We start from the raw sequence: 22,533 nt of genomic DNA on the forward strand, positions 1-22,533 counted from the left end.
GACTAACATGGCTGCTACTCTGAAACCTAGCATTCAAGTGTTTGGCACAGCTAACCATATTCAAATATTTAAAGTCTAGATCTGAAGGAAGTCGTACCAGGTTAGCCTTTATATTTAAGGGACAGATTATAAAGATACATACGTTCTGCTCACTTCTGAAATGTGATTACTCCATAATAGGACACAGCTTTATTTTTATAACTTATTTGCATTTCTGTTTGAATCATAAAATGGAAGGAATGGCATTATTGTCACAAGCATAGGGAATTGGGAGACCTAAATTCTCTCCTGGCTTCTTCTACGTCTTCCCCTCTTATCTTGAGCAAGTCATTTAAACACTTACTATTTTCCAATCTATAAAATGAAACCAAAATACTTGCCTTCAGACTGTTCTAGTGCCTCTGCTGCTGTCTATGGCTTCCCCAGGAGCTTGTGAAAACTAACCATTTTGTCAGTTTTCAGTGGTGTTCCTGGGAATATGGGAGTGGTGAAATTGATGAAAATTAGGTTAGCTCCACTTTGCTGCAGTTTGGGAACGTTATGAGCAATGTAGAGGTTATCACTGGAGCAGTTCACTGAGGAGGGGGAAACAGAATAGAAGGATAGATTAGTGGATACCTTCCTATTATTGTCTTCGTAGCAAGGAAGAGGCTTTGGGAGAACAAAATGCTCCTACTTTCTAGCAACCACAGGGAATTGAGGGTTGTATGTGTGCGCGCGTGCAGGGATGCCCTCAGGTTTTTCAGATGTCAACACACAGACAAAGAGTTGGAGTGAAGGAACAATCTGAGATTATATTTGGATTTTCATTCACTTACATCTACTTTCACACATGTATAATGTTCTTCCTTCTCCCTGTCTCCAGAAAACTCAGACTATTACTTCAGTTTTGGTAGTAACGTTACCTTCTCCCCATCACTATCAGGTGGAGAGGGGCAATGCCTTTGAACTGGGGCTCCCTGGAAGGTGGTGTTGGAGGACTGGGTTTACCTTATTAAACATGTGTTGATTACCAGGCTTTTCTGGAGATTCAGCAGGGTTCCTCTCAGCCTATCTTTGTCAGACATTAAGAGTTGCTTATCCATTCATAAATTGATGACCATGACTGTGGATCTGGTCTGGATTCCTAATAATTTATGCCTAGAATTGGCCCTCAATAGTTTAATGAACATTTTTATAGACCTCTTAATCCTTCTCAACTGCAAAATCTGTTGGGCACTTAGTTGAAACTATGGATTGGCTACAGCCCTGTTTTGAAGCAGTCTGCCTGTTAGATATCTGCAGTGTAACTGTAGCCGTGTCGGTCCCAGAATATTAGTGTGACAAGGTGGGTGTGGTAATATCTTTTATTGGACTAACTTCTCTTGATCAGAGAGACTGGCTCAAGAGCTTGTAAAAGATATTACCTCATCCACATTGTTTCTCTGTTAAATATTTGTCGGTCATAGAATGGACTGCTATAATCCAGGCAGATGCGGTTTCTTCAATCATCTGTAGAAAGTCGCAGAAAATGCTGTGTGGTGTTATGTTACTATCAGTACCCTAAATGATATAGCCCAGGATGTTATCACATTGGCTGCAGCCACTTTGGCTTGTCTAATTAGACGAGATCGAGATTAGGTTGTGGTTAGTTAATGCATGTTTTCCCCAGGATGACCATGACTACCTAAATTGAGGTCTTAGGTCTGGTCTGCATTTAAAACATAGGCTGATATAGCTACAGCACTCAGGGTGAAAAATCCACAGCCTTGAGCAGTGTAGCTATTCCAAGCTAAGACCTGGTGTAGATTCTTCTGTTGACCTGGCTGCTCTAATTCATATCTAATTTCTGTTTAAGATTGGCCAAAAGCAAATAAGATTTAAGAGGAAAATTTATCATCAATTATAATTTGACTTCCATTTTAAAAAATAAGGTAAACGTAGAAAAGATCCAGAAAAAGAAAACATAAACTAACAGGTGCAGTACACTATTTCATTTCTAACTGACCGACACTCGCCTCTGTCTCCCTCTTAATTATTGAGCTGTTTAATATTTTGGAATCATTCTGGTATACTGAATTTGTTTAGGCAAGCTTTAGTAAATAGAATTGTTTGGCCAATAGACTATAACAGCTACAGGGAAGTTGTAACTTTCATGTAAATCCTTTGTAGTTCATAGCTAGATCTAATAAAACGAACTGTTGCTTTTGGACCAATTACTTGCAGCACTGTCAGTCTGGCTGCCATGCATGTGTGCTGAGCACTCGGAGTTCTTTGGAAACTGTTAAATATATGCATGCTATTGCTTTGGAAAATGAGCATAGTACTCTGAACATTTAATGCTAATTGAAAGCAAGAGCATTTCTTACTGAGCTGAGGTTCACCAGCATAGTTGCTGGACTGAGATTAAAAGAGGGTGATTAAAATAAAGTGACTTATGAAGAAATTATTTTACCTATTGCTCTTCTGTAAGAAGCATTGTGACTAAGTAAAACTGAATTTTGTTTGTACCAGTGATATAAATGCATAAAAATAGCCATACTCGGTCAAACCAATAGTCCATCTAACCCAGTATCCTGTCTTTTGACAGTGGCTAATGCCAGATGCTTCTGAGGGAATGAATAGAACAGGCTGTCATTGAGTGATCCATCCCCTGTCGCCCATTCCCAGCTTCTGACACAGAAGTATGGGGTTGCATCCTTGACTGTTGTGGCTAATAGCCACTGATAGATCTATCTTCCATGAACTTATCTAATTTCTTTTTGAGCCCCCATTAGTTTTGCCCTTTACAACATCCCCTGAGTTCAACAGGTTGGCTGTGTGTTGTGTGAAGAAGTACTTCCTTTTGTTTGTTTAAACCTGCTGCCTATTCATTTCTTTGGGTGACCCTGGTTTTTGCATCCGATGAAGTGAGCTGTAGCTCACGAAAGCTTATGCTCTAATAAATTTGTTAGTCTCTAAGGTGCCACAAGTACTCCTTTTCTTCCTGGTTTTTGTGTTACTTGAAGGAGTAAATAATGCTTCCTTATCACTTTGTCCACACCATATGTGATTTTATAGACGTCTATCATATCCCCCTTTAGTCATCTCTTTTCTAAACTGAAAAGTTCCAGTCTTTTTAATGTTTTCCATATATGTGCCATTTCCTTAATCATTTTTGTTGGCCTTCTCTGTACCCTTTCTGTTGCCAGGATCGCCTCTGGAGCCTTTTTTTTTTTTTTTTTTTTTTTTTTTTTTTTTTTAAAAAAAGCTGGTGTTGTATTAGCTCTCCTCCAGTCGTCTGGTACAGAGGCTGATTTAAATCTTAAGTTATATACCAGTTAGTAGTTCTGCAATTTCATAAAGACTTCCTTCAGAACTCTTGGGTGAGTATCATCTGGTCCTGGGGACTTACTACTGTATAACTTATCAGTTTGTTCTAAAGCTGCTTTTATTGACACCTCAGTCTGGGACAGTTTTTTAGATTTGTCATCTAAAAAGAATGGCTCAGGTGTGAGAATCTCCCTCACATCCTCTGCATCGGTCTTCACTGTAAAGAATTCATTTAGCTTTTCCACAGTGACCTTATCTTTCTTGAGTGCTTTTTTAACACCTTGATCGTTCAGTGGCCCCACTGGTTGTTTGTCAGGCTTCCTGCTTTTGATGGACTTAATTTTTTTTTTAGTGTTAGTTTTTGTGTCTCTTTCTAGCTGTTCTTCAAGTTTGTTTTTGGCCTTCATAATTATACTTTTACACTTGACTTGCTAGAGTTTATGCTCCTTTCAGTTTTCTGCAGTAGGATTTAACTTCCAATTTTTAAAGGATGCCTTTTTGCATCTAAGCGCTTCTTTTACTTTGTTGTTTAGCTGTAGTGGCACCTTTTTAGTCCTCTTATTATGTTTTTAATTTGGGGTATACATTTAATTTAAGCCTCTAATCATGTTTTTAAAAAGTTTCCATGCAGCTTGCAGGCATTTCACTTTTGGGACTGTACCTTTTAATATCCATTTAACTAGCTTTCTCATTTTTGTGTAGTTCCCATTTCTGAAGTGAAATGCTTCTGGTGGGCTCTTTGATATTCCTCCGCACCCCGGAAGGATGTTACAATTAATTATATTATGCTCCCTATTACCGAGCTGTTCATCTAGATTCACCTCTTGGACCAGATCCTATGCTTCACTTAGGACTAAATCAAAAATTGCTTCTCCCCTTGCGAGTTCCAGGACTGGCTGCTCCAAAAAAGTCATTAATGGTATCTAGAAACTTTATCTTTGTATCCCATCCTCAGGTGACACATAACTAATCAATATAGGGATAGTTGAAATTCCCCCATTATTACTGACTTTTCTATTTTTATAGCATCTCTAATCTTTTGGCACATTTCCCAATCACCATCCTGGTCAGATGATTGGTAGTATGTCCCTACTGCTATATTCTGATTATTCAAGCATGGAATTGCTATCCATAGAGATTCTATGGTACAGTTTAATTCATTTAAGATTTTTACTATATTTGACTTTATGCTTTCTTTCAGATATAATGTCACTTCCCCACCAGCATGACCTACTCTATCATGCCTATATATTTTGTACCCTATTCTTCCTGTAGCCCATTGATAATCATTGTTCCATCAAGTTTCTGAGATGCCTATTATATCAGTATCCTCATTTAATACCAGGCACTCAAGTTCAATCATCTTAGTATTTAGACTTCTAGCATTTGCATACAAACACTTATGGTATTTGTCACTTTTTAGCTGTCATTATGTGATGTAATTGAATGGGACACGTTTTCATTTGACAGTTTCTATTCAGTTGCTACCTTTGCTTCTATCCTCTTCTCCTAACTAGAATATAGAAAATCCCTGTTAATAGATCCTTCCCTAAGGGTTGTCTCTGTCTGAATTGTGTGCTCTCTGTCTCTGTTGGATTTTCCCCATTCCTTAGTTTAAAATCTCCTTTACAGCCTTTTTAATTTTACAAGCCAACCATCTGGTTCTGTTTTGGTTTAGGTGGAGCCCGTCCTTCCTCTGTAAGCTCCTTCTTTCCCAAAAGGTTCCCCCGTTCATAATAAACCTCAAACTGTACCATTGTCTCATCCATTCATTGAGACTCTGCAATTCTGCCTGTCAAACTGGCCCTGGATGTGGAACTGGAAGCATTTTAGAGAGTGCTGCCATGGAAGTCCTGGACTTCAATCTCTTACCTAGCAACCTAAATTGGGCCTCCAGAACCTTTCTCCTCCACGTACCATGACCACCGGCTCCTCATTTTAGAGAGAAGTGTGTTAAGTTTGAAGTTTAAGTTAAAGCTTGCTATAAACTTTCCTTAAAATCTCAGTCATAATTGTGGAAAGATTTTTTTGTTTTAACCTGATTAAAATTAGATTTGAAAATGGAGAGTCCAAAATCAGATCGTCCTGCATTTGGACGTTATGTCAAAACAAAACTCGAGTAATAGCAAGAGATTTAAGAAAATAAGGCAGACTTTGACAGTTCAGTAAAATGCTCTCTCAACTGGAAATACTTATTGGAGGAACTTTACAAAAATAACTTCTCTAATCATTATGCATAGTTATTAAATATAACCTGTATTAATACATTCAGAACGCTTGTTCAAATAATTCTTCCAAACGCTGACTGTCTTCTAGAATAACAAACATGCAGTGCCGTTTTTTTCACTATTTCTGGTGTCTGGTTACATGACCTGAAAAAATTATTTTGCTTGTTTTTAAAAGGTTATATCTCTGACTGTCTTGTATTAAAAGGATTTTTACAATCAAGGTTTTGCCGCCTGCAGTGTATTCAGAAATTCCTGGAGCTATCAAAGTGTAAAATGGCCTTATTAACATGCTATTACAATTGAAAGATGTTTTTATTTCAATTTGTTTTTTGAAAAACACATAATACTTACACTGGTAATGCTTCAGCTTATTAGTTAACTTGGTTAGTTTCCAGAGAACCAACTGTTATCTCAGTTCAGTTAGTTCATTGTCATATATTTTGCTAGTCTGCAAACCAGATGAGGAAAATATCCAAATAAATATTCTTTTCCAGTGTGGGGTGTGTTTGTGTTGGGGGTGGAGGAGAATGATTTTTTATTCTTTGAAGTAAAATTTCCTTGTCAGATAAAGGGAATCTACTGTATAGAAGTGTCTGCAAAGTTGCTTTCTCTAACATGGTGCATTCTAGGCAGACAAGGTGGGTGAGAATAATACCTTTTATTGGACCAACTTCTGTTGGTGAGGGAGACACGGTCCAATGAAATATATTACCTTACCCACATTGTCTCTCTCATCCTGGGACTGACACGGCCACAACAACAGTGCATAGTGCATCCTAAACTGTTATGGCAGCAAATTCTTCAGCAAGTTTCTAGTTTATGTGAGAAAACTGTTGAAAATGCGGTGAAATCTGCAGTGTTTAATGTTTAAACATGTGATGCATACCTGAATGGAAGTCTGACTGATGCTTCATTTTTTTAATATTTAAGGATTTGTTCCCCCCCCCCTTTTTTTTTTTTACACCAGTAGCTCTGCTTACATTGCTATAGAGACCGAAGCTTGTCCCATAATAGCATTTTGACAGCGCTAAGAGTAGGCTACAAATCACTTTTGTATTACTCTCCCTACTCAGCCTACTGTTTTCCACTCTCGATTGTTCCTCATGTTTTTGTTTTTATTTAGGGCAGCCAAGCATATCTGAAAGTATTAATCATCTGTCAGAGTAACTTTTGTAGGCTTATACTCTTCAGGAGGTGAACGGAAATACGTCATAGTGATCTCTAGACACATTATTGCTTTAATATATTGGAACCTACATTCGGTGTCTTTGAGGGATTATTTATTTTGTAAAAGTTTTTTTTTCTGGATAACTTGTGATCTTTTCAGTTGTTCAAAATACAGTCAAAATAGCCTTACTTAATTCTCAGTAATGAACTACAGCTCCTTTTGCTTTTTATTTCTTCTCTCATTCAGTTTTTAAAACAAAAACACCCTGCTAAATGAAAGATTGTTTGCTCCTAAGGCAGAGCAGAGGCATGTTGATATGCTGACATTTTAAGAGAAGAACTGCCTAGTTCACATGCCCACTCTTTCTATAATATTTTAAATGTGTTTTTGCATGTTGTTGGCATCATTGCAGTGAAAATACGCACATTTCCATTGGCTTCAACAGGACTCGACTTCATGCTTTAATACCCAGGCAAAACCGTGGGAGTTAATTTGCCTTACTTAGAATTGAACATTATTAACTCTTTCAGCTGTATAGCCTAAAAAAAAATGTTTATCGGCTGACGGTAATGTAATAAAATATTGTCAAGGTAGTGGGCCAATTTTTCAAAAAACAAAGATAGGTACAGGTAGATGGATTGTGGGAAGGAAGAGGGAGAGGCCTGGGGGAAAGGCTTTGTGCGGGGCAGGGAGATGATGGGTAAGGAAAATGGTATGCTAACTTTTTGTTAAGCTTTTAGGGATCCTGACTAAAAGTGTTATGTAACATAGATTGGTCTCTTTCAGTGTCTAGGCTTGTGTCTTGAGACCTCAAATTTAAAATGCTGGTTGTGAAGTGAAGATCACATTTGAGTTTCGTGTCTTTGATGGAAATGCCTTTTGAGCTTTAGTTCTACTTCCTTTTTTTGTTGATTAAAATAGCTTTTCATGATAGTTCATGTCAGTTCAGCATTTTAATAGCTCTAAATCACACAATCCCAATTTTTTTTAAAATTTGAAATTGGATTTCTAAATGTAGTTTAAAGCAAAGTATGTTTTTTTTCCCCGTCCTTTTGACTCTGATGTTCTAACAGGTTTAAATTGAAAAACGGGGTTTGAAGTGCAGAGTTTTCTTTAGAACAGAGAAATTGGGTGGAAAAAACAGAAAAATAAGTACAGTAAAAGCTGTTTTATCTGGCACTTCACCAACCTGAAAGCTCTATAAACCGGCATTTCTGAACTTCATTGAAATTCCAGTTTATAGTCTGGTTGGGGAGCGGGAAGGGGTGTGGAGTGTGGGCTCTAGGAGGGAGTTTAGGTGTGGGAGGGAGCTTGGGGCAGGGGTTTGGGGCGCAGGGTGCTGGATCCAGGGGCAACTCACCTCAGGCAGCTCCCCACAAGTGGCAACCTGTCCCGGCTGTTCCTAGGTGGAGGCACAGCAGGCAGCTCTGTGCGCGGCCCCTGCCCCGCCCCGAGCGCTGCCTCTGCAGCTCCCATTGGCTGGGACCCGCGGCCAATGGGAGCTGCAAGGGCGGCGCCTGCAGGCAGAGGCAGTGCACAAAGCTGCCTAGAAGCAGCCGGCACAGGTTTCTGCTTGTGGGAAGTCATCTGAGGTGAGTGCCCACTGGGTCCGGCACCTCCTTCTGCGCCCCAATGCACTGCCCCGAGGACCCCCCCCCACTTCCTCCCAGAGCCCGTGATCCACATGCCCTCCCATGCCCCAACCCCCGCACCCACACTCCCTCCCTCTTAATTAACCGGCATTTTTCACTTACCAGCGCCCCCCCATTCCCTCAACATGCTGGATAAAACAGCGTTTATATAATTCTGAAGTTAGATTCTCACATATAATTCTAGCACTGACTGATATTTCCTTGTTCTCATTTGGTTTTTGCTGCATTACCAGGGACTTTTTATAGTACCTGGGACTCTCCCCATTTCTCCCACCCCCCCCCCACCCCACCCCTTTGAGGAGTAGCTCAATACTATAGGTCTTTATTTTCATGATTTAAAATATTTAATCTTTGATTGTTATCCAAGTCTCTAGATTATTATAATAGTAGGCATACATCACACAACCAGCATAAAATTAGACACTGATAGTGCCCTGTAGTCAAATGAGGCCCAGGACTAGAATTGCAGGGCTTTTGCAGGTCATGTTGAAAGTGGTTAGGAGAGTTGTTGGGAAGTTCTCAAATTGCATACCTACACTATGCCTATTTCTAGCTAATGCATTGGTAGACTTTTACTGTCTCAAGCACTAGATAGGGCACACACGAGTAGGGTGTTAACACACTTGTTTGAATAGAACAGCAACAGCAACGGTGTGGTGAACATTAAGAGAAGATGAGTTCAAATAGAGGATGGAATTGATATGTTTTTAAAAGTGCTAATGGCAGTGTATTATAAAACTCTTACTAATCAGCACTATTATAATCATATTACCTTTTAATGTACAATAATGGATTAGTCTAAGATACTTCCAAATTAAAGAAACAAAACCCCCCAGTATAGTTGATCAAGTTCTTAGGTGGTTCTGTTCATTGGCTTACCTTAGAGGGGTCAGAGCTGATCAGTGACTAATGAATTCTTGCTTTTTGGCAATAGGTTGGTTTCATCACAGACACTGTAATTGCAAATATTAGTTCAGGTACAAGGGACTGGCTGAATTGCTTATGTGTACATTTACACTGTCTGAGCCAGAGTGTGACACAGATGACATCTTGAGGCCGTTCTTGTTTTTTTAAAATTAGTCTGTTTGTTGGCTTTTAGTATGTTCTGTTAATCCGTAAACAGAAACTCTTTAGTCCTCTTGCTTTTAGATATTGCAGGAACAGCCAAACCTTTCTACATTCAGACAGAAAATCCATAATATACGTTAAGCGTAAGGTGGGGCTTAATAACATTGTCTTGTTGTGCTTTAAGCCTGTATACATTAATTTACATTATTCTTGCTATACAGTTTTTTTTTTTAAAGTCTAGTTTCTTCCATGTGGTTGTGTGTTAGCAAATATCCAATGACTTTTTTTTCTAATTTAAAAGAATGCTAAAACATGGATTCAGGTAGGGCAAGATCTAATCTGTCTAGTTGTATGTATGCAAATCAGTCTTTTCTGTGCATTGCTGGTAAGTGTGTCTGTGTGCATAAAAGTACATAACTATAGTCTTTAAAAAAAAAGTCTTATTTTGACAGACTCCCATCAGCTAAAAATGGCTGCTTGCAGTTTGCAATATTTTAGTTTTTTCTGTAGGATTACAGAATGTAGATCTCTTTCTTCCATATTCATCAAGTACATCTGGATAACTTTTTTGCCAATTTCAAACTGTTGCCAGTGTAAATTTTTTTCCAAAATACTAAGAGATTAGCCCCTTAATTGCTTGCCGAGTAAGTGCAAACTGTTTTTGAGTTAGAATAATGAAATGAACTCCCAAAACTGCTTTAGCTTATGTCCTGTGTTTTATGCTACTGTAACTTTAAACTGCCCAGTGCCATTTTGGGGAAAACTTGTAGAGAAATGCAGTGTTAAGTTTTAGTTTAGAACAGATTCTTAGACTAGTTATAAATTTGAAAATAAAGATTTGTAATGGATGTGTTAACAGCCCCTTTATAGTAGTGCTTCCAGACAGTGCTAGAATGTGTGTGGGGTTGGTTGGTTGGTTTGTTGTTTTTTTTTTAAAGAAATGTACAGAAAAGCCTGTCAGGAATATTAGTGGTAAATGTAAACACTAGCACTGTTTCTGTCTTTTCCCAGTATATCTGAAGAGGCTATTACTGGGCTGGGACAGAATAAAGCCATGCTGGTAACCAGAATAACTAGCTTGGCATAACAGCATGATGCCACATGTAAAAGAGATTACTTTGAAGTCTGTACTGTCAGTATTCTAAACATATTGGTTTAGCCTACCCTGCCAATACACTAACATTGGTTTAAATAAGGTGTTATGTGGTAGTATCTTTAAAATAAATATTGAACAATGATTTCAGTGAAATAAAATTTTTTGCTTTTGTGCTTTTTCTAGGTACATAAATTTATTATGCAAAATCATTTTCATACAGTGCCTAAATGTCCTTTTTTAGCAGCTCACCTTTTAAGCATCCCTGTCAGTCATCAGCCCCTGGAGGGCACCAAACAGACCACAGAGCTGCAGAGTGGTCCCTGATGGGCACCTGCATGACCGGCTGCTTCGTCAGTATTTCAGGCAATTTGTGAGCTGTTGGGGTTGGGGGGGGGAGAGGAAACAGGGGGAGGGGGGCAATGAATTAGACTGTTGATAGCGTCCCTACAAAGACTGCTATTAACAGCATGCTATTCTGTGCTTCTCTACTGCAGAAGACAGAGTGATATTCATGTTCCCACAGCATGTTGTAAAATGCATGAGATTTTGCTCATCCTTCTTGGAAATAAGAATAGAAAAATGAGAGCAACCTGAACCAGAAGCTTTTAGAAGAGCATGCAGAAATCTGCAGCAATTTATACTTATTCTTACATTTTTGTCTCCCTAACTATGGATTAGAAGGACTGGCATTTTTGCATTGGGCTTTTTCTATAATGGCATTTTTGTATTGTCTGGCTAGAGCTTGCACAAGAGGAAAACAGGCTGCTGAATTTAGTCACTGATCTCTATTAGCCGTGGCCTAAGGCTATGCTGAGGTTCATATCCCATTTGTATTGTTGCAGCTCAAAAGAAGAATGTTCAGAGGATGACAAGTGTATTCTGAGTAGGTAGGTTGTTTCCTTTTCATATGAAACCCATTTTTTTTTCCTGCTACCATTGGTCAGAAATCAGGTTAATAGGAACAGAATGAAGCACAGTGCTGCAAGCACAGTACTGCAGTGTCCCTGTTAAGGTAGAACAATAGCATTACAATAGCTTTAAAAAAATCTTCACTGGTTTAATTAAATAAAGCTGCATTGTGCTGGTTTGCACAGTGCAGTCTTTTCTTTTTTTCTTTTTTTTTTTTAAACATATACTGCAGTCAACGCTTCCCTAACGAGGTGGCACTATTGTTGAGTTAGAGCGATAGAATCATCATTTTGCTTTAGAGGACAGCAGGATTTAAAAGGAGATGCCTCACAGCCCTATTTTACAGATTGGAAGCATCGGTTTAAGGGCATTGGCAGAATCGCTTGCTTGTTCTTAGCAGCAGCCACTGCTGTGTCAGTAGTGTGTGGAATGGAAGTCCTAGTTGGTAGTCTGTTATGGAAACGCTGTTTACTGTTATTGTAGTACCGTGGTGACAACATGCCATTGAAATGGAAAACGAGCTCTCCTGCTATCTGGAAATTCCCAGTTCCTGTGCTTAAAACATCCAGGTCATCGCCACTTTCTCCAGCATACATGTAAGTGAGAGAAATGAGGATAAATAAGGTGGGATTTCTTTCATGAGACTACCATGTGGCAAAATACCCTGTTATATATTTAATGACATTGGCACTCAGAATTTTACCTTATTTTTCTTTCTATATATACAATCTCAAATGTTACCTTCTTATTGTTTTCATGGTAGGTGTTGTCAAGTCTTTCCTTTGTTGAAATGCAAAGAAATTGTGCAAATTTCAACACGTACACAAATATTTTTAACTTTTCATTTGAGAAGTTCAAGTTATCATTGATTTGTAATACAGATCTCAGATCAATAAGTAAGCATCTAGGCAGGCTTTTATTTGTGGCATATATTCTAAAAATAAATAGCTCTCTGATTGTTACTTAGACATTTGAATATAAAATCACCTGCTATAGTGTTGTGCACTTTTGTGTGTGTTTTAGTTTTGGGATGGTACATCTTGACTTAAGTCTTGCTTTTATCCTTTACAGTCATACTCTTTAAGAATGTAACATCTCACATTTTTAAAAAAATACTTGAAATAAAAGCATGAGGGTTAAAACATTTTTTTTTATTTTGGGTAATACTTACATGTAAAATGTATATGCATTTGTTTATACAGTTTGTTCACTCACAGTAGGTTCTAAATAAATGTGCATGCATTTTAATAGATACATAAAATGTATAAGCCTGAGTTTATCTTGGCAACTCTTAGTAAAGTTTATACTTCAGCTTCTGATTATGGTTGTAAATTTTGTATTGTTTTGCTTTAGCAATGAGAAATAAAGCTAAATCTTGATTAAGTACACAGTTTTTCCTCTTTAAGTGCTGTTATGACATTTTTCTTTAAATCAGGAAGATTATTAAAAACAAACAGCTTAAGTAATTTGATATTGCACACAACATATGCTATGAAGAAAATTAATGGAATAAAAAGTTACTTTTAGTAGTATTCCTTAGTATAATAGCTACATTATTAATGCTCTGTGACTTATACTTGTGTAAAATAGGAGATGTCATTACTCAACCTTGTTATACCTAGGTTTTGCTTTATCTCTTATGAGGACACAGTGTGACATGTAGATGCTTACGGGTTCCATAAATATTTTTCTGTTGAAGGGTCAGTAATTAGTCAGTAAGATTAAAGCAAGATAAGGCACCTCATATGCATAGTCCCTATTTTTTTGTGAAAAAGCTAATGTTTAAGAAGCTAAAATTCTCAAATCCAATCTACAATATATATGATATTTTATTTAAATTTAGTTTTCGTAAATGCAATTCATATCATTTTCTTAGCTAAACAAGTTCTTAGCTACCAGAAAGTATTAACGTATTTCTACTAAATGGGAGATGTGAACTTATGTAGTAAAATATAAGACAATGTCAAATATAAAAACAGTAGTATGTCAGAGAAGAGTTTGAGGCCTTTGAACCTATTTGGGGGAAAAAATGACTACATGTTGTCGGATAGACATTTTTGTGGATTTTAAAAATCACAAGATTTAATGAAGTTAAGATTTAAAAAAAAGCTCCATTCCATTCTTGTCTGTCTAGACATCCCAAGAAATGTAATTTATTTTATGCATCTTCTCTAAATTGTTACCTTTGTTTTCTGTGTGCTCCAGCATCTTTGCTTTGGATGTGGTGTTGACTTGTATTGATGTATTGAATGTATGTGGAGCAGTTCAGTGATCACATATTAACTATTTTATGTTAGGTACGTCTGCAGCATGTGAAATACATGAACAGCTGCTTTAATTAAAAAAAAAAAATTAATGATACAGTCGGCACTGATTAGTGTCTAAGCAGACATATTTCTTCATTGTTACACACAATCCTGGCATTAGCTAGAATGTTATATCTTAAATATCATACTGAAATTATACATATATTATTCATATTAAATGAGAAGAATTACAAAATGGATCCAGTTTTATTAGGCAATATATATTAAATGCTAAAAATAGCCTTCTGAGCTAATTTTAAGAACAAAATAGATGATAGACACTCACTACTTCCACTGCAAAGATTATGATAGATTTGTTAAGTATGTTATATAGTATATGTTGGTTTTCATCTCCATACATGCATTTTTTTTCTTCTACATGAAGTACTTGTGTGTATGTGTTTAATAAAACAAACCACAAATGACCTAAGAACTGACTATTTTTATTGTGTTGCTACAATTTCTTAATACTTTGGAGAATCTGGAATATTTGTACCAGTATCTAGTATTAGAAAACCAATGACAGGAATTAAGGTTAATTCTGACATCTAAATAGTGAATAATACTAGTTTATACTAACTTCATACATATACTGGCTATACTAGTAAAAGTGGTTTTTTTTTTTTTTTAATTTCTCTACTTGGTAAAATGGTATTCCTCATATTTCAGTTGTTCTAGAATAGTTAACCTTGACTTTAAATATTGAATCCTGTTTGCTGTTCTAACCACTAGATAGTCATTCAGAAACAAAAGTAGCCATCAGGATACCAAGGTTTTATTCTTGGCCCATCTACTTACGTGTGGTGTTATGAGCAATACACGCTGCCTCCGTTTCCACATATGTAAAATGGGTTTACTACACCTTACCCATCTTGTAGCTGAATATTGAGTCTAATGTGTGGGCATTCTGAGCTTTTTTGATGAAAGTTGCCATGTTAGGTACAGAGTATCATTGTTAAATATTTCTTGCTTCCCAGAATGGACCTGGAAGCGCTTCCGTAAACTGACTCGGTTTACAGAAGATTTTCTTACTTAAAGTTTGAAAGGCTAATTGAAAGGCTACAGAAGTATTGTGTAGAGATCAATTTAAAAGAAAGCCCTCTGCTGGAAGAGATCTGTATACATTTGGTGTGTGAAACAAGCTATTTGTTTCACCTGAGCTGATATCATTGTCGACGGTAGAACTCTGTGCTTTTCAGGGAGACTGGTGTTCTAAACTGGCCCTCGGACTGTTTCAGAGGTGAGATTACACTTCCTTGGTAGTGGGAAGGAGAGAGAGTACCAGTTTTTCAAACCCCCTACCTGCTGATTAGTGGTAACTTTGACCTTAAAGGAAGCTTTTTGCCCGACTAGTTAAAGCACAATGAGTGCAATGATTTACGTAAAAACTTCCAGATCATACTGGAACAGCAAGAGGTAACTGTTTAAAACTGTAGAGAGCAGGGCAAAATTCCCTTGGGTGAAGAGATGATTGAAACCTATGAACTTTGTTTGAATTGGTCCAAAATAGTTTCAGCTTTTTACCTGGTCTGGTGAGAGATCATTTGGCCTATCCTAGTTATGATTAGGTAAGAGGAGAACTGGGGTGTTGGCCTATGAGAGATATTTTTTAAGTATCATGCAGCTTTTCTTCATAAATACACAAATTATCTCTGTGTGTGCGCATTTTCAAAAACTATCTTTCACTGCCATCCCTTTAATCTTTCTGTCTTAGCACCAAAGCTGATATTTTAGATTTTTTGTTCTAAAATTTGAGGGTTAGAGCTATTGAAACAAGTAAGTAATCTCACTGGCAAGAACGTACATTCATATTTCAATTATTAGTTGCTGACTGCTGTTGGCAGTGCTCATCAGTTAATGTTAGTGTGGCAATGTGTGCAGTTTACCAGTATGAGTATCCTAGAAAAAGGACAGGCAAAGTTAGATCATTATATGCCTTGCAAAAAGTGCATTTGTTGTAGATGTGCATTGAGAAGCACAATAAAAATATTTCATAGAATCATAGAATCATAGAATATCAGGGTTGGAAGGGACCCCAGAAGGTCATCTAGTCCAACCCCCTGCTCAAAGCAGGACCAAGTCCCAGTTAAATCATCCTAGCCAGGGCTTTGTCAAGCCTGACCTTAAAAACCTCTAAGGAAGGAGATTCTACCACCTCCCTAGGTAACGCATTCCAGTGTTTCACCACCCTCTTAGTGAAAAAGTTTTTCCTAATATCCAATCTAAACCTCCCCCATTGCAACTTGAGACCATTACTCCTCGTTCTGTCATCTGCTACCATTGAGAACAGTCTAGAGCCATCCTCTTTGAAACCCCCTTTCAGGTAGTTGAAAGCAGCTATCAAATCCCCCCTCATTCTTCTCTTCTGCAGACTAAACAATCCCAGCTCCCTCAGCCTCTCCTCATAAGTCATGTGCTCTAGACCCCTAATCATTTTTGTTGCCCTTCGCTGTACTCTTTCCAATTTATCCACATCCTTCCTGTAGTGTGGGGCCCAAAACTGGACACAGTACTCCAGATGAGGCCTCACCAGTGTCGAATAGAGGGGAACGATCACGTCCCTCGATCTGCTCGCTATGCCCCTACTTATACATCCCAAAATGCCATTGGCCTTCTTGGCAACAAGGGCACACTGCTGACTCATATCCAGCTTCTCGTCCACTGTCACCCCTAGGTCCTTTTCCGCAGAACTGCTGCCGAGCCATTCGGTCCCTAGTCTGTAGCGGTGCATTGGATTCTTCCATCCTAAGTGCAGGACCCTGCACTTATCCTTATTGAACCTCATCAGATTTCTTTTGGCCCAATCTTCCAATTTGTCTAGGTCCTTCTGTATCCTATCCCTCCCCTCCAGCGTATCTACCACTCCTCCCAGTTTAGTATCATCCGCAAATTTGCTGAGAGTGCAATCCACACCATCCTCCAGATCATTTATGAAGATATTGAACAAAACGGGCCCCAGGACCGACCCCTGGGGCACTCCACTTGACACCGGCTGCCAACTAGACATGGAGCCATTGATCACTACCCGTTGAGCCCGACAATCTAGCCAGCTTTCTACCCACCTTATAGTGCATTCATCCGGCCCATACTTCCTTAACTTGCTGACAAGAATGCTGTGGGAGACCGTGTCAAAAGCTTTGCTAAAGTCAAGAAACAATACATCCACTGCTTTCCCTTCATCCACAGAACCAGTAATCTCATCATAAAAGGCGATTAGATTAGTCAGGCATGACCTTCCCTTGGTGAATCCATGCTGACTGTTCCTGATCACTTTCCTCTCCTCTAAGTGCTTCAGGATTGATTCTTTGAGGACCTGCTCCATGATTTTTCCAGGGACTGAGGTGAGGCTGACCGGCCTGTAGTTCCCAGGATCCTCCTTCTTCCCTTTTTTAAAGATGGGCACTACATTAGCCTTTTTCCAGTCATCCGGGACTTCCCCCGTTCGCCACGAGTTTTCAAAGATAATGGCCAAGGGCTCTGCAATCACAGCCGCCAATTCCCTCAGCACTCTCGGATGCAATTCGTCCGGCCCCATGGACTTGTGCACGTCCAGCTTTTCTAAATAGTCCCTAACCACCTCTATCTCTACAGAGGGCTGGCCATCTCTTCCCCATTTTGTGATGCCCAGCACAGCAGTCTGGGAGCTGACCTTGTTAGTGAAAACAGAGGCAAAAAAAGCATTGAGTACATTAGCTTTTTCCACATCCTCTGTCACTAGCTTGCCTCCCTCATTCAGTAAGGGGCCCACACTTTCCTTGGCTTTCTTCTTGTTGCCAACATACCTGAAGAAACCCTTCTTGTTACTCTTGACATCTCTTGCTAGCTGCAGCTCCAGGTGCGATTTGGCCCTCCTGATATCTTTCCTACATGCCCGAGCAATATTTTTATACTCTTCCCTGGTCATATGTCCAAGCTTCCACTTCTTGTAAGCTTCTTTTTTATGTTTAAGATCCGCTAGGATTTCACCATTAAGCCAAGCTGGTCGCCTGCCATATTTACTATTCTTTCGACTCATCGGGATGGTTTGTCCCTGTAACCTCAACAGGGATTCCTTGAAATACAGCCAGCTCTCCTGGACTCCCTTCCCTTTCATGTTAGTCCCCCAGGGGATCCTGGCCATCTGTTCCCTGAGGGAGTCAAAGTCTGCTTTCCTGAAGTCCAGGGTCCGTATCCTGCTGCTTACCTTTCTTCCCTGCGTCAGGATCCTGAACTCAACCAACTCATGGTCACTGCCTCCCAGATTCCCATCCACTTTTGCTTCCCCCACTAATTCTACCCGGTTTGTGAGCAGCAGGTCAAGAAAAGCGCTCCCCCTAGTTGGCTCCCCTAGCTTTTGCACCAGGAAATTGTCCCCTACGCTTTCCAAAAACTTCCTGGATTGTCTATGCACCGCTGTATTGCTCTCCCAGCAGATATCAGGAAAATTAAAGTCACCCATGAGAATCAGGGCATGCGATCTAGTAGCTTCCGTGAGTTGCCGGAAGAAAGCCTCATCCACCTCATCCCCCTGGTCCGGTGGTCTATAGCAGACTCCCACCATGACATCACTCTTGTTGCACACACTTCTAAACTTAATCCAGAGACACTCAGGTTTTTCCACAGTTTCGTACCGGAGCTCTGAGCAGTCATACTGCTCCCTTACATACAGTGCTACTCCCCCACCTTTTCTGCCCTGCCTGTCCTTCCTGAACAGTTTATAACCATCCATGACTGTACTCCAGTCATGTGAGTTATCCCACCAAGTCTCTGTTATTCCAATCACGTCATAATTCCTTGACATCACCAGGACCTCCAGTTCTCCCTGCTTGTTTCCAAGGCTTTGTGCATTTGTATATAAGCACTTGAGATAACCTGTTGATCGCCCCTCATTCCCAGTATGAGGCAGGAGCCCTCCCCTCACAGACATTCCTGCCTGTGCTTCCTCCCGGTATCCCGCTTTCCCACTTACCTCAGGGCTTTGGTCTCCTTCCCCCGGTGAACCTAGTTTAAAGCCCTCCTCACTAGGTTAGCCAGCCTGCTGGCAAAGATGTTCTTCCCTCTCTTCGTAAGATGGAGCCCGTCTCTGCCCAGCACTCCTCCTTCATGGAACACCATCCCATGGTCAAAGAATCCAAAGCCTTCTCTCCGACACCACCTGCGTAGCCATTCGTTGACCTCCACGATTCGACGGTCCCTACCCAGGCCTTTTCCTTCCACGGGGAGGATGGACGAGAACACCACTTGCGCCTCCAACTCCTTTATCCTTCTTCCCAGAGCCACATAGTCCGCAGTGATCCGCTCAAGGTCATTCTTGGCAGTATCATTGGTGCCCACGTGGAGAAGCAGGAAGGGGTAGCGATCCGAGGGCTTGATGAGTCTCGGCAGTCTCTCCGTCACATCACGAATCTTAGCCCCTGGCAAGCAGCAGACTTCTCGGTTTTCCCGGTCAGGGCGGCAGATAGATGACTCAGTCCCCCGGAGGAGAGAGTCCCCGACCACCACCACCCGCCTTCTCCTCTTGGGAGTGGTGGTCGTGGAACCCCCAACCTCAGGACATCGCATCTCATGCCTCCCAACCAGCGGAGTCTCCTTCTGCTTTCTCCCCCCAGACATATCATCTGGTCCACTCTCCGCATTGGTACCTGTGGAGAGAACATGAAAGCGGTTAGTTACCTGTGTCTGTGTTACTGGAACCCGGACATTCCGCTTACCTCTTCTGGAGGTCACATGTTGCCAAGCTTCTTCACTGGCCTCTTGGCTCCTCTGTGCAACCTGCTCTACATCTTTAGAGCTTTGTGCCCCTAGAAGGCTATCCTGAGTTTGGTCCAGAAAATCCTCAGTCTCTCGTATACAACGCAGGGTCGTTACCTGTTGCTCCAGACCTTCAATCTTTTCTTCCAATATGGAGACCAGCTTGCACTTTGTACAGACAAAGTCGCTTCTGTCCTGTGGAAGAAAGACAAACATGGCACATCCAGTGCAGGTCACAGCAGCTGAACCCCCCCCTTCCATATCACCTACCTACTATGAGCTTCCTCAGAGACGTTGGCAAGATGTAAGCCTCACTGGGCTCACTCCAGGCGAACTCCCAGGCAAACTCCTGCTGTGAGCTGCTCTGCTGTCCCCGCTGCTCAGCTGGTTCGCGAGGCTCTGGCTATTTTTAAACAGCCAGGCTTCCCTGACGCAAACACACAGACACCCTAATGCCCGCCCCCTGCAGGCTAGCAGCCAATCAGACACTCACTCAGGCTCTCTCCCTGCCCTCCCAGCAAACACACGCTCGGATACTTCCTCAGCAAGCAAACACACACACTCGGATACTTACCAGTCCCAGGCAAACTCCTGCTGTGAGCTGCTCTGCTGTCCCCGCTGCTCCGCTGGTTCGCTGCCGCTATTTAAATGAAAGTGGATAAAGGACATCTAAAAATTAATACTTCAGTATGGAAACACCATCCTGGAGGAAGAGTAGGAACAATTCATTTCTAGTTTGGTCATACAAGACACTGCTTTTGGGGTGGTAAGAGGAGATGTACTGTGTCAGTGTTTGCTAACTAAGTGGTCTGGTTTGCTGAATGTTTCTTGGGTTCTGTATCATTTATCTGAAATGGAGAAAAATTCTTCTCTCAGATCTGTACAGTAGAAACTTGACTTTTATATTCTGCTCTCCCAACATGTGCAGGTCTCCTATTTACATTTGTGGATATCTACACATGAACAATATAAAAGCAAAGTCCTACAATGCCTAGCTGAAAGAATGTATTTTTGCATTAAACGCTTTCAGCAGATTTTTTTTTTAAATGAGAACACCTATATCTTGATTTCTTACTGGAAGAATTTCTCTGAAAATGAAGGTTTCAGAGTAGCAGCCGTGTTAGTCTGTATTCGCAAAAAGAAAAGGAGTACTTGTGGCACCTTAGAGACTAACAAATTTATTAGAGCATAAGCTTTCGTGAGCTACAGCTCACTTCATCGGATGCATTTGGTTTATATATAAATCTCTCCTCTGTTTTTTCCACCAAATGCATCCGATGAAGTGAGCTGTAGCTCACGAAAGCTTATGCTCTAATAAATTTGTTAGTCTCTAAGGTGCCAGAAGTACTCCTTTTCTTTTTTCTGAAAATGAACACACTGCTAACTGAATAAATAAGTCTTCAGTATGGCTTTTTTTAAAAAAAAAAACATTACTAAGATGCAAAATACCCAATTTCTAAATGTAGTGGCTCTGATATTTTATGTTGTACAATTATTTGGTTTTATAATTAAAGGAATAAATTTTCAATATGACATTGATAGCATAGTGGCTAATGTTCGGAGAAATAAGCTACTTTAAGTGATTCTACAAATACTTTGTCATCAAATGGTGTATAAAATAGTAGTTATTGTGAGTCACCCTTTTTGTTTGATGGAGTCAAATTGCTGTGTAGTAATGAAAATAATTTACCATGTAGAAAAGTAGAACCAGTGCTAATACTCAAGAGCAATTCATTGTTAGTTTTCAGCTGGTGATGTGGCATATGTTTTTCTGTTTTCTCCTATTAGGTCTCCTGTTGCCCTTTTGTGGACACTGAGGTTAACTGATACTACAAAATATGTGTATATCTTTAAAAGTTATGAGTGGAAATACACTTATCCTGCTTGCCATTTTGCATGGGTCTGGCATTTCCTTGAAATCAATAAAAAAAAATATTCTGTTATGTGGAGTGACTATTTCTTTGCCTCAGCCTTGGAGATCCCACCCAAACAGGTCTGCAGTATTGTCTGTGAAGAAGTACAGCACACACTGTATTGGGCATTCCCTCTTTTGCTGCTACTGGTGAGTCCATGGAAGCTGGTTTTGTGCTGGTTTTGGTCACAGTGTAGAGTGGTCAGATGCTGAAGAACACAAGAGGGAGTGCGTGCAGTGTTATGCAGGGACCATCTTGCTCCTCAGTGGCCTCCATCCTCACAAACATCTCTGTTTGAAGCTCCAAAAAATCAGATCCTCTTAGTATCCCCCTCCTTTCTCATTTTCTCCATTTCAGCCTAAATCACATGTTGTGCATGACTTCTTGACTACAGATTTTTATGCTAGGGCTTTGTTGCTGGGGCCCCACTGGGGATCTAAGCAGACTCAGCTTTTCCCCCAGTATGTTAAAGAAACAAACAACTCCTCTTGCAATTCTGAATGGCTAGACTCTTATTATTTTTAATGGGTTAGTCCCTGAAACTTGTTCCTCTATTTCTAGGTAATCTCCCTGAACCCGACCCTGCTGGCAACAAGGCACCAAACCTGAATCATTCAAATTACTGTCTGAGCATATATTCCTAAACTATTTCTGATTGGTGGGTAGCCTTGAGTATCCCACTGGTAGCCCAGTGATGGTTCCCCCGCTTCCCAAGGCAGCTTGCTTCATTGCTCAACGGTTTCTATTTTGAATCTATTTAAATTTGGCCAAAATGTTGTTAAAATGAGGATAACAATTTTTTTAAAACTACGTATGTGTCTTCCCCCAGTGATTCTTCTCTGTCTTCTAGGGCCAGGTAAATCACTCTTCTCTGAAGAGCTGGCTGTCTCCATTCCTATGTACCAGCTGTCTTCTCTGTGTGTAGACATTGTCTCTAGGTCTCTCATCACCTTCTTCCACCATCCCACCTGGCTTCCCACTGTCAGTTGCTCTCCTGCCACCATTTGTGGCAGCAGAGGGGTGTCTGTGCTCAGCTCTGTTTTGAGATGCTTGCTGCAAGATGGCTGGGGCAGAGAGGAGGAATGATCTCAAGTTTAATCAATATTCTTCTTTCTGTACCTGAAACCAGGTTAAGAGAACAGAGTACTGATCAGTCTACACTATCAGCATTC

The 22,533-nt window shown here is 40.2% G+C and overlaps 1 protein-coding gene across 13 annotated transcripts in view; it reads left to right on the plus strand.

The window, feature by feature from the left end:
• KLHL13 (kelch like family member 13) overlaps nucleotides 1–22,533 on the plus strand; it is a 134,998-nt gene that overhangs the window by 57,081 nt on the left and 55,384 nt on the right. For 2 of the 13 annotated variants that reach the window (XM_043491840.1, XM_038416016.2), the window contains exons 3-4: nucleotides 11,346–11,390; nucleotides 11,896–12,008. The exons of 10 other annotated variants lie outside the window; for them this stretch is intronic. In XM_043491840.1, coding sequence (XP_043347775.1) covers nucleotides 11,911–12,008 — 98 coding nt within the window. In that variant the 5' untranslated portion in view covers nucleotides 11,346–11,390; nucleotides 11,896–11,910. Of the gene's footprint in view, nucleotides 1–11,295; nucleotides 11,391–11,895; nucleotides 12,009–22,533 lie in introns of those variants that run through there. One more of the 13 variants, XM_038416019.2, reaches the window with a different exon arrangement.

The sequence above is a fragment of the Dermochelys coriacea genome, chromosome 9 (assembly GCF_009764565.3).
Source record: "Dermochelys coriacea isolate rDerCor1 chromosome 9, rDerCor1.pri.v4, whole genome shotgun sequence".
Taxonomy (NCBI): Eukaryota; Metazoa; Chordata; order Testudines; family Dermochelyidae; genus Dermochelys; species Dermochelys coriacea.